The sequence below is a fragment of the Nipponia nippon genome, unplaced genomic scaffold (assembly GCF_047370975.1).
Source record: "Nipponia nippon isolate SJK-2023a ecotype South Korea unplaced genomic scaffold, ASM4737097v1 scaffold_6, whole genome shotgun sequence".
Lineage (NCBI taxonomy): Eukaryota > Metazoa > Chordata > Aves > Pelecaniformes > Threskiornithidae > Nipponia > Nipponia nippon.
Window position 1 is genome coordinate 76951569 of NW_028262380.1, and position 16498 is coordinate 76968066.

A 16498-nucleotide genomic window follows, 5' to 3' on the forward strand; every position below is an offset into this window, starting at 1 on the left:
GTGGTGGTGGGAACGACGACACATCTCCTCTTTGATTTATAGTTCAGAAAGTATTTTGCTAAGCTCATCTGTCCCAACCTGTCTGGTTTTGTACATGCATCATGACAGCAGTCATTGGCACTGGATAAGGGCATATGAAATTCCACTTCAAGAATTCCTATTATAGCCTTTCCTAGTTGTTTATTTTTGTTACACAACTAACAAGCAGTATTTAAGAGCAGAGCTGTGAGCTCTGTATCACCCAATGTCTCACTTGAGATAAAATGAAGTAACTGTGTATTTCAGCATAGTAACTTAAAATTTCTCTAGATCAACTCAAAAGTAGTCTGTGGTATGTTCCTGAAGTATTTGAAGGAGAAATCAAGGTCAGAGTTTGCATGGTGGCAGCAAATGGCTCAACAGGTTTTCATGCAGGGTTGCTCACTGGCTATTACATGAGAATTTCTTAAACTTTTGACACCACTCACCACCACCCAGTACAGTGAGGCACCACAGATGGATTCTGCCCTGAAAACATGAAAGTATTTACTGACTTTTGAAAGGAAAGTATGGAAGAAAGCACCCTTATCTCTCACTCCAGAGTGTCCCCACCCCTTAAGTGACCTCCTCCATTCCAAAATGAAAACAAGTATTGTTCCAGTTTGAGTTACCCAGAGTGTTTGGCAGGTGTCAGTTTCTCTCCAGCCACAACAAAGGACCTCTTTGTCTTAGGCCCACCAGGATGATTATATTGGTGGCCAAACAGCTTATGTGTCACCAATGTTTACTCCTAAAGGTAACACACCTAGAACACCACCCAAGTATTTAAGAGTTTTGGTATACATTACAACAAGAAGTAATTATACAACAACTTTAGAAAGAATCTCTGCAAAAAAACGCCAGAGGGTTCATGACACTTTCACTCTGTAGTTCCTCCCTACCACACTGCACCAGTAATAGTTAACCCATGGTGACACCATTCAAGAACAATGCTCTGATTTGATTTGCTCTCTTCAGAATGCCTCCATTTTGCTTTTCCTTTTCTTAAACAGACACAGCACCTTGGTCCAGAACACATATTTCTCCCTAGAAATCATGAAGAACAAGAACTTGAAGGACCTATTCAGTTTTCCACCCATATGCCAACAAAACCAGTGGACCAAACTCACAGAACTGTGTCTCATCAGCAGTGTGTTTGTATTGGTCTCTACAGTTCTTCACCTAAGAAGAAGTGTGAAACAAAACTAGCAGAGGTTAACACTTGTATTATTTTGTGGGTGTATCAGGAACATTTTTAGCAGATTTGGTGTACATTCAACTAAGAGGAAATTGGTAACTGAAGTTTTGATACAGGCAACACTTAACTGTGGAGACAGCTCTTAAAAAAATCCGTCTGGATACAAAAGGAAAAAACAAACAGGACTAATCTTCCTTGTAAATGTATGCTGGACCTACTGAAGACAGATTATACCTACACAAAAAGAAGCCATTCAAGCTCACCCAGATATCTTGCAAAAATTCAACTATTTCCTCTGTAAATACAACACACCATCTTAACCCGTATTACATCCAGTCCTAATCCTTACCCTTTATTAATCAACCCTACTTACTTCACATTAAGCTATAACTCTCACAGTAACCCATTTTCTCATTCAGACTTGCAATCACCCCAAATTTTACCATAAAATGAAAACACTGACTCTTAAGTTCATAACCTTAATAAGTTTACTTTCTGAAAAGGAGAAATTTTTTTAAAGTTTCTGTTGCTCTTCTTCATGTGTAATGAAGAAGCTCTTCTTCTTGTAATGCCCTAACTGCATTATATTTACAATGGCCAACAGTTAAAGAAAAAAAGTTAGGGATGGTCAACATTTACCACATACTGTTATCTGACTTTTTAGTCATTTCAGATTCTTGTTCTAATAAAATTCTGTAGCAACTCCTACGCCAATAATTATGACAATATAAAAAGTAACTTCTTGAAGACTACTACTCTAAAGCTCAAATATAATTCAGACAGATATCAAATGATCCATCTCTGCCATATACATATTCTTCCATGTTTTGCATGTCTGGTCACCACACTTGTGAGACTGAAAAAATACTGATTTATATTAAGTCCATAAAATCTGTTGGCCATTCTATACACATGTAAAACTTAATTAGTGGGATCATTAGCAGGTACCATCAACTGTTCAGCAATCGTCAGCAACTGTACTTGCTAAAGCTGACATAAGCAACATCCACGGCTTTTCCTTCATCCACAGAACCAATCATTTCATTACAGAAGGCAATCAGGCCGGTAAAGCAGAAGGTGTCCTGTGGTAAATCTGTACTAGCCCACAGCCAGTCACCTCCTTGTCCTTCAAGTCCCCAAAGACTTGTTCTGTAACTTCCCCAGGGACTGTGGTGACACTGAGCAGCCTCTAGTTCTTCAGATCCTTCCCCTCACCCTTTTTTTTTGTTGTTGCTCTTGCTTGTTACTAGTCAATGGAAATCACCATGATCTTTGGTTGCATCTATTTCATATACCAACAGAAATGAATAATCAAAACACACTGCTGTCAACAATAAATATGGTAATGGCAAGTACATCAAATGCTCTACATCTGGTGAAGCTTGCTTTGAAAAGTTCGGTTAGAGATGGTTCTTAATCTCTCTATGAAGAACTACCATCAGCACCATTTTGAGCCATTTGGTGCAATAATGATTTGCATTGAAAAAAATGGACTGAGCAGACGTGGGGTAAGACACCACTTCTCTAAAATGAAAATCAGGCCACACAGCTGAGCACAAGGCAGATTCATGACTGTCTAAATATGTAGATGGGAGAGACCTATACTACAAGATGTCACTACACTGTTAGGGAGAATGCGCTTAGCCGATGCCAACTATGGTGACGGGAAACGCCAAGGCTCCCAGAAGTCCATCACCCCATACCTTAACTAAATCCACACCTATTAAACAATTACAAACAAGACTTTTAGGAGGATAAAAAACTCGTGTGTCAGACAGTTCCTAAGGAAAGATTAAAATTACTTTCCCCACGGACAAGCAACTTTATAATTATTAGAACTTTTTTTTAAAAAAAAAAAAAAAAAAAGTGTTCCCTCTTCATGTTGGTGCTTTCAATGAAAAATTAGTTCAAACACAGTTTTTGAAGAGATTCCCAGTTGTCAACTATTTTCAGATCATTTTAGTTAACCCTCTAAAATCAAAAGCCCTTTTAAAAAAAAAAAAAACAAAAAAACAAAAAAACAACAAAACCCAAACCCACTGATATTCTCGCAGGAAAAATTCACTTAAAGAATTACTCACTTTGGGGTTTTTTTTTGGCACTTTCTCCAGAAACAGTGGGTACTTGCCCTTAATCAGGGACAATATTGAACTACTTAAAACCACTATTCTAATCCAATATGGCAACTCCTTGCTCCCTCTTTTACCCCTTGCTTCATTTGTCATTGTCATACAAGCCATCCAAAGGATACCTTCCCACATCATCCTTTACCATTGCAGTGATGATACCACATGCATTGGAGAATCAGCAAAATTCATGCTATAAGCCCACCAGAAGCAAGCAATAAAGAAAAAACATTTAATGCTTTCTCCTCCTTTTTCTGATCTTTCCTTATAAACACAGCCATCAATTCACTCCTATATTTAAATACTAATACATTATGGAATCCATTGCATTTATCTGAAAACTGTTCTACTTGTAGTATCTACTAAAAATGTACCGCAACAGGGAGACACAGATCATTGGCTGTGACTCAGATATTGCCATGGTTGTTCTTGCTCAACAGAAAATACAGCAGTCACCCATTCAATAGGTTAGAGATTTTTAGTTTTAGGATCACAGGGACTTGGGAAGCAAGCGCTCCATTTTACAGGGTGTATTAAACTCACACAGTTTAGTGCTAATTTTTTTTCCACTTTTATTCTTTTGCTATTAACCTAACACTTTCAATAAAATTAATTTTCAATTTCTTAAATGCAGGCAGGATCACAAACCTCTGCTACTGCTTGACTGAAGAGAAAGGCTGAGAAAAGGCTGAAGAAGGAAAGAGGTGGCTATCTCCTTTAGATGCCTTAAAATCAGATGAAAAACAACCCTTTATTCAAATCTTCACTTCAACATGTTTACACAAGTCTCCCTACTGAGCGGAATAAGAATACTAAAGGCTTACTTTCCACAGGTTATTGCTTAGAACTAGGAGATCTGCAAATAGAAGACAACTTCTACCATTCAAAATTCTTTAAAACCAACCTAGAACACAGCTAGAAGGAGTTAAACCAACAGACCGTGATCACAAATTGATGGTTATCACCTTCATCAGACATATGAACTCTGCTGCGGTTCCTATGACTCTGCTGACAGTAATCTTGTAAAAGCATGCTACTATAGTAGGAGTCTGAAAAACACTTACACATGAACTGAAGTATACCAAACAAGACATTCACAGTGACTCTAGCTGAATGCTACTTTGTTCTGGTGATGGAGAAAGGAAGCAAGCACCTTGATCAACAAGATGCTTAATACCTCAATGAAACCAAAACTTCTCTCCAAAATTCACCAGTCATCAGGTTTGCAAGGGGGGAAAGAAAAAAAAAGAAAAAAAAAAAGAAGAAATGCAAGCTTTTAGTTCAGAAAGACACAAAAAATAAGAGTCTAAACTGAGAGGAGTCAGATCCTATGTAAAAACTTTTCCAGACTTTGAACTTGTACAGATCAGGGGTTTAGTCAGCGTGTGTCATTTACTTTTATGCATTTTCTAAAAAAGAAAATGAGCCCTTACTCTTTATATTAGGCACAAGTACTACAAGAAGTATAAACAATCCACTAAAACAACAGCAAGACACAAACATTCTTCTCTCTTCCCATCTCCCTGATCCACAAATATCGTTTCCCTTTAACTATTTGCTTTACTGCTAATTAATCTTCCTTGAAAATTTAGGTGAGGCTTTTAAAGTGTTCCTTAAAGCTTTTCAGGTCTGGTGCATTTTACAGTGTTTTTCTTATAATGTTGTTTCAGTGTAATGCTATTTTATTTAGAAAGAAAATGAGATAGAAATCAACTACCCTTTCATAACTCTGCATTAAAACTAAAACCAAACCAAACCAAACAACCCACAGTGTGACACGGTCACCAGCATCTGCCCCAATACTTTTTAAAGGCAGGATTTTGGAGGTTCAGCATTGACAGCACTACTTTATCCTGTACGATTTCAAGACAATTTAAAGGATTCCAAGGCAATTTCATTTCCTGTTAAAATGCAGTCAACTCTGTGGTGGAGCTGGGAGGGCTATATAAACCACTCTACCTCTAAATAAAACCCCATGTAATTTCTTGCCCAGTATAAAACATGAGCTCAGATTGAGCGTAGTTACTGAAATCTGACCAGCGCAGACCGTACAGCCAACCTACAGTCTTACCAGTACCATGACCATGAACGTTCTGCCTTTGTCCCTGTAGATTCAACTTTTTTCTACTACTTGTGGTCAGATTTGGTTTGTCTTGCATGTACAGTGAAAATAGAATAGCCTATAAGAGCAGTCTAACTACTTTGGAAACTGCTTAGCTAGCACAGCGAAGATTAAAACTTTTAAGCAGGAGAGACTCCCAAAACTTAAGGTATAATGCAAACATTAAGTTGTGTGTTAACATTAACTGAGTTCATGCTGGGTTTATCAAAACGCTCCAAGCCATCTCCCCCTCACCCAGCACATCCAATTAAAATAGTCAAAACAAGATCTGTTGCTTTCTCCTGTTGGACCACAAAGCCTGCAGCAAAACGTTACGGAAAAATTAATCACTCAAACTCCTGTGCACAGTTTATTAAATACTGCATATTCAGATTCGCCCCCCCCTTGAAATGCAAGCCTCTCTTAGTCTTTGAAAATAGTTAACAGATAAAGATCTGATTCCAATTACACCTAGACCACAACTAAAACTGTAGTTTTGTACGCTATGGCCTATAAAGGACTTAAGAGGAAAATGTTTTCAAAAGCCTTATGGTCAAAGATGCATTGGAACTAGTTACCTGAACAGTGTTAGTTCTTTAGCAGACTTACCTGCAAGCTTGCTGAAAAATTTGACAGAATGCTCAGGCGCTTTTTTTTTAAGTTCTCCAAGGCTTGCAAAAGAGAACAGTAGAACAGTCGGAAAATAAACTAATAATCCAGTGGTGGCTGTGTTGTATTTTAAGCACTGATACAAAAAACCCCCAACACTCCAGCACAAAGGAAGTGCTTGGAGCAATCTCTAATCTAAACTGCTAAAAACTACTCCAGAAAGGCATCAGGGTCTCAAATTCAGTGCTTCCAAATGTATTTCCATGGAATATTTTATAAAGAAGAGAGAAACCTCTGTAATTTTATAGAGCTGACATAGGAAAGACTGAACAGCGTTGAAAACAGCAAGCAATAATTACAAACAAAAATGTGTCTTGTGCTCACTATTGAGGTATTTCTTTATACAGTCAAAACACATTAACTTAGACCAAACAACTAAAAACCTTAAAGAAAATAACAGAATTTCATAAGAACCCTAGAGAAAAGCTGACAACCCAGTGCTCAGCAGCTCACCTCTGCAGTCATAGCTCCTGTTTGAAATTGGCTGCTATCAAGAATAAAGACAAGAGACAAAAGATACAGTGCCAGAAAACGTTTCAAACTGCACAAATACTACATATTGCGAGCTACAATAGCTACTAGGACTTCTGTATGACCATACATATTAAATGTTTGTACTTATTTAAAAACCAGAAAATGAAGACCAAGATCTCCAGGAGCTGGGATCGCACTGCTAATTAACACCAGTTTAATGGTTAGTGGACAGACACTAATAAAAAGAATTATAGTAATGCACTGTATTTAATCCAAGTAAAAGCATATTCTAACCAACTTTGAACAGATTCACTCCCCCCTCAGATTACATGACCAGAACACGTGAAGCTGGTTTCCACATGTAGTTTTCTATGCAATGGCGGGTGAAGTAGTTACCCGCCCAGCCTTCCTCATCCTGAATGCTACAAAACTTCAAACCACAGTGGCGTGCAAACCCAGAATTTATTCCACACAGCTTCAGCAGCTAAATTCACTGAGCAAAAGAACCACGTTTCACGTAACGTTAGAGACTTCTGGGCAGCAGGGGGAGTATTTTGCTCAGAACTACACTCAAAATGAAGAAACCTATGGATTTTAAACACTGCACATAGCATTCCAAAGCCATCAGGCAACAGATCCCTGAACCAGAAAAGAAAAACAATTCAGCAATGTTATGCAACAGTTCAGTGTCAAATGACTGCTTACTCTCAACTTCAGTACTGTGATACATACCACAAAATGCAGTGGGTTAGGTATCAGTAAGAAAAATCTGTAAATATTTTAAAAAGCAGTGCATTTTCATTATAAGCTGGAGAAAAGTGAAAGGTGCACACAAAGTAAAAAGAACAGCATTAAGATATACAGCCATAGAAAAAATGGCTTAACATCCCAAAACAAAGAATCCTGCTGGAGTTTTTTTAATACCCATTTTAAATTGATGGTATAAAGACTGACTTACGCACCTAAGCTTACACTAACTGTCTTTGCAAAAGATGACAGGTAAAACCACCTTCAGACAGGAAGCCAGCTTTCTTCCTGTTGTTTAATCAACAATTACTAAAATGAGAATGTTTCTTTCTTCTTCACTTAAATAATGTCACAGGATTTGTGGAAGGATAAATATATAGAGAGAAACAAACAAAATGGTTAAATTATACATCTTTAGAACAACATTTTGTGCGGCAGCAGTATATTCTATGGCATATTCTATGGGGGAGTGGGACAGCGCATGAGGGAAAAAGTGTTTCATGCAGAAAGCACAGAGAGACTGCCAAAAGTGAGTGTGGGCTTCTCTTACACCAGTGAATGTAGGTAAAATCCCTCTTGCTTTATAAAAATTCCAAAGTGTCATCAGGGGAGGAAAAACAAAAGTAATGATTCTTGCCATACAGGTACAACATATGAAAAAATGTGTAATAAAACCTCTTTTACATGACGCCCCCATCTTTTTCCCCCCCAGAAAGAAGAGTATAAATACACTAAACAGCTTAATGACAATTTATCAGCTCTCATCATATATCACAACTCAAATACTAGCATACAGATAATCAGAACACTGACATGATGTGCAAAGTACTGATCTTCAGCTGTATTTCAGCAATAATGCTTATGACTGCAGCTTACGGAGCACCTCTATCAACAGAAAAAGAGCACCTTCTTAAAACTTTAATAAGAGATTTAGAACTCCTGGAAAAAAGCAAGGATGTAAGTGGTTGATTTTCTTTTATTATAAGATCCTTTGCTATTTATATTTATTTTTTCTATGTATTTTTTCAGAAAAATTAACTTTTTCTCCCCTTTGTCTACAGAAGATTAAGCTTCAGCTTTACACACCAGATGACAAACAGGTGAGTTTAAATTTGCTGTTTTCAGAAGAATTTCTAAGGTATGGTTACTTTTAAATGATATATTATAGAGTTACACCAGAACAATTCGCTTATCAGAAAGGCAGATACAAAATACAAATCTGAACAGTTTGAATTCAGTGTAGGGAGCGCAGTTTCTTAAAGACACTTCTGGTTTTGATTTGTATTCTCAAACATTAACAGGGTGATGTACAATGTTACCTCATTGTTCTGTGCAATATGTAACACAAAATGAATCCTCCCTATTCATCCTGCTTAATAAATGGTTGAATTCACAGGGAAAAAAACCTTTTATGAATAATTTAAACATTGTATAAGATTTGCAGGAGGAATACTGTTGTACTAACATTAACACAAGAACAATTTTGAGAATGAAACTAGACTTAGATTATCTATATGAAACATCTATATGAAATTGCCTATATTTTATCTAAACTAGATGCAGAGCCTCTAGTAGGTTCTGTTGAAGAAGTAATAAGTCTTCTGTAACCCACCAATGATGAAACTTGGTTATGCTCTACCTACTTCTTTTCAGGAACAAAACTTTACCAAGCCATTCTGGATATATTAGCTATATATTCATGTTTTATTATTTGTATTATTTTAGTTAATACCTAAGACTTAGTTCCACAAGAATACTATCATTGTGGTTGCTTCTTTCTAAAAAAATTGCACATCAGAGTGCAGATAGTATTCTTCTTCTAAGTACAGCTTTACCACAGACTATCCATCATTGACAGACTGCTGCTCTGTACTTTTTAATTCAGTGTCCAAGTATACCAACGAAGAAGAGCATCAAGTTATTTAGTATTGTGAAATAGTTAAAATCTTTACACAAGTTATCTGTTCACTACTTTGAATCTCCAATTAAGTTTTTAATCCAGAAGAATTCTCACTTAACAGTAATTTTGTTTCAGTAAAGATTTAAAGCCAGATTCTGCAACCACTTCCTTATCTGAGTCATTTTTCTCATACGCTGGCAACATCAAGACATAACTATCTCACAGCTCCAGTGCTTAAACGCAAATGTGTAAGGCTGATTAATAACATACTGTCACTGAGTGCCTGAAGTAGCTTGTAAGACTGACGCGTAAAGTTATTTATCATATTCAAAAGCCAGATCAGACGCAGACATTAGAGCAACCAAAGTGCATTAACTGAAGATGGCTCTAAAAAAGCCACTGTAAAACTGGCAAAAGCTTTGACTACTAACACTTTGCTAAGACGTGATTTCCACGTGACAACCAGAAGTAAGGCTCGGTTTAGGAGCAAATACTACAGCTTCATGTTCCTAAGAGGTATTCCAACACTTCAGGTGTCCTGTAAAGATTACTCACGTTTCAAAAGCTACAATAATCTACCGCAGAACTAAGGCCACGTGTAACATCTTACAATATGACTTTAAGGGGAACAAATGAATTCTGTGTTGTAGAAAACAAGAGCCTAATTCCCGATATGAGGACAAAAACAATGGGCAACTGAGATTTTTTAAAATTGAATCAATTGTCCTCAGGAAACAAGTTATTTTTATATATATATATAATGATTTTGCTGACTGTTTTAGGAGTGCAGCTCGCGAACCCTGCAATGTTACCTGACAGAAATGGGCACCTTGGATTATGAAATTGAAGATGAGGATGTTGATAATCTTCAAAATATCAAAAAGAATCTCCAGAGTCTCATGGTAGGCAATCTTTTTACCTAGTTTAAAAAAAAAAAAAAAGTTTCAGTGTTAGTGAAAAACAATGAAAAATCAAGTGTTTTTACGCCTTAAGGTCTATGTGTTATAATCTCTTGAGAATACAGGATTTTATACAAAAATGTCATAATGTCAAACTATATGACAACATCTATTTGCATGATAATCCAATACAGTAAAACTGCTTTGAGCCCTACTAGTTATACAAGTCAACATTTAAAAAAATATGACATTTCTTTTCTTTACTGAATCATGCAAGGCATCTTACGCTGACAAAAACTTGCTTTTAGGAGCATAACAATTATTTACACAAGCAATGGCTTCAAAAACCATGCCATAAATTTATGGCTATAAAGGACCCAGCAATGAATGTAGTACACTGTGATACACTACATAACCAAATTCCATGGCTAAGAGATCCTTATATCAATTTAGAAATCCTCTTCAGGCTAGAATTCTAAAGATTCGCCTCTGCTGCAGTATTTATCATAAAGAGTGAATGTGTTTAGCCTGTAGTATTTTTACATTTGCAAAAATCTCCTTTATATGCAGCTGCTTCATCATATCATCCCTTAACATTTACCAATTGAAAAAAGCCAATCCCCTGAAATATTAAGGGTTGTTTTTTCTTAAAAGAAAAACTTGGCATACAGAAGTTGATGTATTATCTATGTATTACTAAAACTAGCTGACAATAGAGCTATCACTAATCAACAAAAATATCTGTATTGCAGGACCTAATTCCCCTAGGAACTGGATGCAAGATCTGTGAAGCTAATGAAAAGAGAAAGTTTCCTGCATTTCACAAAGAACTGAGCAACTTTCTGAGATCTATGCTAAAATAATCAGATAACTATTTTTATTTTTACTGCTACATTATTTATTTAAATATTTAATTATGACTAATTTATATATTTTGCCCTGTGGCTTATTAGCTTGCTGTCCATTTTAGGACCACTCTATATGTTCGTAGTCTGGCTGGTAAGACAGTCTGTTCTAAGATCACATTTGATCCTTTCTGTAAGCCCTACGGGCTCAAGATGTACTTTGGAAAACTAACTGGTTCTCACTTTGTCAATAAACTTAGAGAGACAACTATTTATTGAAAAAAATATTAAAAGTTACTTGTAGATGATATTTAATAAAATTTCAGTAACATATGAAAATCATGTCTAGAGTCTTCTTTGTTAAATGATACTGTCTTTTTCACTGGCGACTTACTGCTCTGCTTTTTTTTTTTTTTTAAAAAAAACACAATTAAAAAAAACAAAATACCTTTACCAGTATACAACCGTACAGGTACCAGACTCAAAACAAGACACCTTCAGATAACCTTTTTAAAGCAATATAAAATACCAGTTTATGCTGGCATACAGCCAAAGCTATAGAAGTAGTAGTACCGAGTTGCTTCCCCCAAAAAAGAAACCCAAAACCTCAAGCTTTTTTTGTGAGCTGTCCTACTTAGCTACACAGGCTTTCTGCTATATTTTTTGCAGGATACATTTTTCTCGTTGGTGTAAGCAAAACACGTAGTTCTCAAGAATCTTCAGAGACAGGGAAACATTATTAAAACAATAACGCACCTGAAATAACAACTATGCAGGTAACTGAGGTACCAATGTCCCAGAACACTTAGATGGCCAGTTCTTTCCAGCAACAACTGACAAAACTGATGATTAATGTATAAATCCATGTGAACATATACTGCCTGAAGTATTCACAAAAATCTTTGAGGAACCTCAGAAATGTGCTTACTTCAAATGAAGATGGAGTCAGTCATGTGACATTGTAAGTTTTGTGCAGAAAGAAACAACAAAGAGCAGCATCTTTTACCATCCAAAACCACCACTCAATGCTAACAACGCAAGCTATAATTGATGAAAGTAAGCCTACTACAACAGTTATCAGCCTATCGTTTAGTCTTTGATGTGTTTTGCTGGTGGGTGTGGTATGGAGTATTTCAAGTTATACTTAAAAACAGACTAACAATGGAAAAAACAGCAGTTTTCTTGAATGCTGCAAAGAGAAAACAGGCATTAATGATAGCTTTCTGCCAAAATTGGGAAAATACTTACCGCGCTACTATCTGTTGCTCTACTTCTCTTCCCACAGTGAAGGAGCGCTCTGTCCCCACCCACAAGGACTCAGAAAAGCCAAGTACTGTCAGTCATCCCAGCCACAAACAGATCAGCTCCACCCTCTTCTCAAATCAGATGCCTTCCAAATGACAGCCTGTAATAACAGTAATACCTAAATACAGTATGACATAGAAGGTGAGAAAACAGGCAAGAAATTTATTTGTAAAAATTCCTTCTATCTTGTCAATCTTTGTAGAGTAATGCTTCTCTTCACAGAGATTCCTAAAATAAAAAATAAATTCTTAAAAGCAGCATGCAAGAATAACAAAAACAAAATCTCCTTTAAACAAAGTGAGACTATTTAAAGACACAGTAAGCACCGAGCCTATGAGATTAAGTCAGAGAGAAACTAGTCTTAAAAACACCCATAAGAACGTAAGAATGATATGAATACTACTGACTTCTGACTAGTACTGCCAACTGCAGAGGAATTTTAGTGCACAGAATCTTGCAAGACCACCCATACCTAAGTGACCACAACAATAAAACCAAATAATGCTGAGAGTGCCTAGCAGGCACACTAACCTGCGGAGTCAAATCCAGAGACCTCCTCCAACACCTGCTGGACTCCCCATCAGGTCTGTGTCTTAGGGTGGGAAGCTGGTTTAAAGGGGGGGGGGGGGCTGCCTTGTACTGCAATGCTGAGTATTAGGGAGGAAATGGAAATAGAATTAGAGTTCAACAGTAAAGGCACACAGTTTATACGATTTAAGACTCATAATTAATAGATTTACAGTTCTAAAAACATAGTAAATAATGTAATTAACTCAGTGGTGTGGTTTTAGATTAGCCACTGTTTCATTGAGTTTTTTCACTGGGTGACTTAATAAACATTATAACCTTTTTAATCAGTTGCATCTAAAGCCTCTCATGTACAGCAGAAACCTGCACCCTGAAGTAACGGCATCACACATAATATGTGGCTTTGCAGACAAACATGCTCCAGCACTAGGCCACGCATGTTTATCTGCATTGCTGGCCCAGCAGTCTTCACTAAACACAGTTCTGTTAATAAATGAGGCTTCCCTTATCGTTTGCTTAAACATGAGAAACCTCAACTTTGAAGATTTGGTAAAACCTACCTTGGAGTCAATCCATGCAGCCGGACATCCCACATGGAATAACCAAGACCTTTTCTACGTCCCTAAACAGAAAGCGTTAGATAAGGTAGGAAGTCGAATACTTCAGAAAGCAAGAAATGATGGTAGAGAGATACTTACCCATGCATTCATAAGGAAAGGTAGAAGCCATAGCTCACTATCGATTTCATAAATGAAACACATGCAGTGTGAAAGCATATACACATGATCTTTTGGTTTTTAGGTCTGCACAAACCGCTTTGGAGGTGGGCTGCCATATTCTGAGACAGCTGCAGGCTTACAGTCACGGAAAGCTGAAGCTTTGGCTATTCTGGCACTAGTTTTGGGGATGGCCACATGACTTTTGTACAGTAGCTGTGCTCTGCTGTGGATTTTGAAAACATTTTCTGGCTGGCTTGCTCCCCATGTAGCACCTCCAGCAAGCGCTTCAAGACACCTTTTCAGAGAAGTACCTGTTTGACTATAAAGCGTGCTGATAGATATAGCTCATTGAGGTAGCAGTAGGAGGAAGGCGCTTGTGCTGCACATGCCTGTAGTTATGAAGCCTTTTAGATTCTCATTAACGTTTTAAGTTGATATTTCAGTTTCAGCCATACACAACTGTGTGTTTCCTAAAAAGCACGCAAGATGTTTGCAAAGCATTTTACATGTAGCTGTTGATAGAAGTTATTTATGTTACATTAACAAAATGCACACTGGGAAAGCATGTGCACACACTCATGCCATTCTGCAGAAAATCTAAGGCAAAGGGTAGCGTAAAAAATCCTTAAAATTAAGTATTGCTACTTTCACATAGCGTTAATTTGCAATACACAGACTTCACATCACAGATGCATGCTTTCTTTTACGCAAGGATCAACAGATCTAAGCAAGGCTGTTAGACTATCACTACATATATTTAAAAGACCTAGTTTAATATTACTGAGTGGTTAATGCTGAAGTATTCATTTCACTGAAGTTAAAAATGCCTGCAAATACGTACTCTTTTAAATGACAAGTTTCTTGACTAAATCAGGTTTTAGGGAACAAGTTCTGATCAAAACAACACAAAGATGAAGATTTATGGTCAAGTCACTGTAATTTTGCGTTCTCTAAGGGCCACTGAATGACAAACAGCAGTAACAGAAAGTAAGCATGACAAACAGCAATACTGCAGCAGAATCTTGCAAAAAACTGTTACTGTGGATCCAACGTATACAGCGGTGGTCACTACGCTTCTGTGTGCAAAGAGGTTTGCAGACTGCCATGACATAGCACATGATAAGAGCAGATAATGCTGAGTGTAACATAAAAGGTAAAAGCTTATGCTAAATAAAAACATGCAGTCAGCAAAATGGAGTAACTAGCATAGCTCCAAAGACAGTGACAAAAATCCGCTCACGTTTGTTCGAAGTTTACAGAAAAAAACATGCGATGGGTTTCTTGCTAAAACTTGTACATTTACAACATACATATTGGATCAATATTAATATGGACTGCAACGCTTATCAAGTTTAGTCAATGAATAATCTGGTTACATTTGACAGAACTAGAACTGTACTTTCGTCCCTGTTTTGCGATACCATTGCTGTAGTCCATTCGGTAGCCCTTTAACTTTTTGTTAAATAAGAAGAGAAAACATCTAAAGTTTTTAAAATATTGATAAAAATTCTACATACAGCAAATAAACTCTCCGTACGTTTTTGTCTGTCAAAGTTGCAACTGATTATAGGTACGTTCATATACTTAAATAGCAGCTGCAGGATCGGATCCTGTATTTGCCTAAGCTTTATAAATCTTTACAGAAAAAGGATACTATACTGAAAGCATCTGAAAATGCACAGTGAGGTGAACTTTACTGTACATACCTTTTTGTGTAAGTTGTAAAAAACCTCAGCAGAACCTCTTACAATACTTACAAAAATCAATTTCCTGAGCTCTCTTCTCCTGCGTGCTCCCACAGCTTTAATATCAAATGAAAATGTATGATGTGACATGTATGTGCCGTGACATGCATGACATGTATGCGACACGTGACACGACATCTATGGGATGAGATGTGAGAGTTCTGACATGTATCTGACATATAATGTGACATGTATGATACATGTGTGATGTGTGACATGTGACACATGATGTGACAAGTATATGCCACATGTAACGTCTATGTGACACAATGTGCAACACGACACACAAGACACGATACATGCACAAGACAATGTGTATGTGATGTGACACATGACCTATATGACATGTCAGATCTGACATGTAGGCGAGATTCAATCTCTGTGGCTGTTACAGGTATGTTACATGTATGTCAGATAACATGTATGCCACTCGTGATGTGTATGTGTGTAGGTATAGCGGGTGTGTCCGTACACGTGTGTACATATACAGAGAGAATACATGCGCAGGCACCCCCCCCATATATGCACGTGTATATATATTCTCACCAGCAGACCTCAATTCTTCTCAAGCAGGGAGAGGAGAGGCTGAGCTCTCAACCAGAGGCTGGTGGTGCTGTTCATGTTCACATGCCTGTCTCTGGTCCGTGCGGCCAGCCACGTACAATGTATACGTGCTCTGTGTGCATGTACCTGTCGGTAATACATCTTCAGCCTCATTACTGCAACCGCAGCACTCTTGCCTCTGTCAAGCTTGTAGAGCTATGCATTTTGGAATTACTGAAGTAGCTGAGGAAAAACCTGGATAGAACAGCTACATGTTTACCTTTACTAGCTCACTGCATTCTGCATATGCTGCTACTTAAAGAACAATCCAGATACAAGAACTGGATCCAAACTGTTGTCATCAACTCATTTCTCAAGGATACAGCTATCATGCCCAGCACAACACATCTTTTTCACAACAGAACCTTTCTCCTCTTAAGAAGGAACCTAAGTTTCATAGATGTTTTGGTTTGCTGTTCTGCTAATAAAATGGCCGAAGTACATAAAAAAAAAGCTCAGTTACTTGTACATACTTAAGGCTTCTAGCTTAACTACAGAAAACACCTTAGTGTTGATGTCTCAGCAAAAGTCTAAGTCCATACAGGGAAATGGTCCAGAAGTGTATAAAATGCTAACACACTGTCAAGGAAATTTATTGAAATTTTAATACCCCTGAAAAAA

At 37.2% G+C, this 16498-nt stretch overlaps 1 protein-coding gene and 1 long non-coding RNA gene across 2 annotated transcripts in view; one reads left to right on the plus strand and one right to left on the minus strand.

Moving 5' to 3' along the window:
• The window catches only part of LOC148051586 (uncharacterized), a 63541-nt gene extending 51196 nt beyond the window's left edge, over positions 1 to 12345 (minus strand). The window contains exons 1-2 of the long non-coding RNA XR_015699791.1: positions 12226 to 12345; positions 10046 to 10152 (exon numbers count right to left, since the gene is read on the minus strand). This is a non-coding gene — a long non-coding RNA (uncharacterized LOC148051586). The remainder of the gene's footprint in view (positions 1 to 10045; positions 10153 to 12225) is intronic.
• On the plus strand, positions 8147 to 10995 carry LOC148051587 (uncharacterized). Its single transcript, XM_087736946.1, has 4 exons — positions 8147 to 8290; positions 8395 to 8433; positions 10016 to 10135; positions 10885 to 10995. The coding sequence occupies exons 1-4, from the start codon at positions 8147 to 8149 to the stop codon at positions 10993 to 10995; spliced, it is 414 nt and encodes a 137-aa protein (XP_087593072.1).
• Positions 12346 to 16498: the final 4153 nt, after the last annotated feature.

Coding starts and splice junctions, on each gene's coding strand:
- LOC148051587 (XM_087736946.1), top strand. CDS start 8,147: ATGATGTGCAAAGTACTGATCTTCAGCTGTATTTCAGCAATAATGCTT. Junction 8,434..10,015: donor ACACACCAGATGACAAACAG/GTGAGTTTAAAT, acceptor TGACTGTTTTAG/GAGTGCAGCTCGCGAACCCT. Junction 10,136..10,884: donor AGAATCTCCAGAGTCTCATG/GTAGGCAATCTT, acceptor TCTGTATTGCAG/GACCTAATTCCCCTAGGAAC.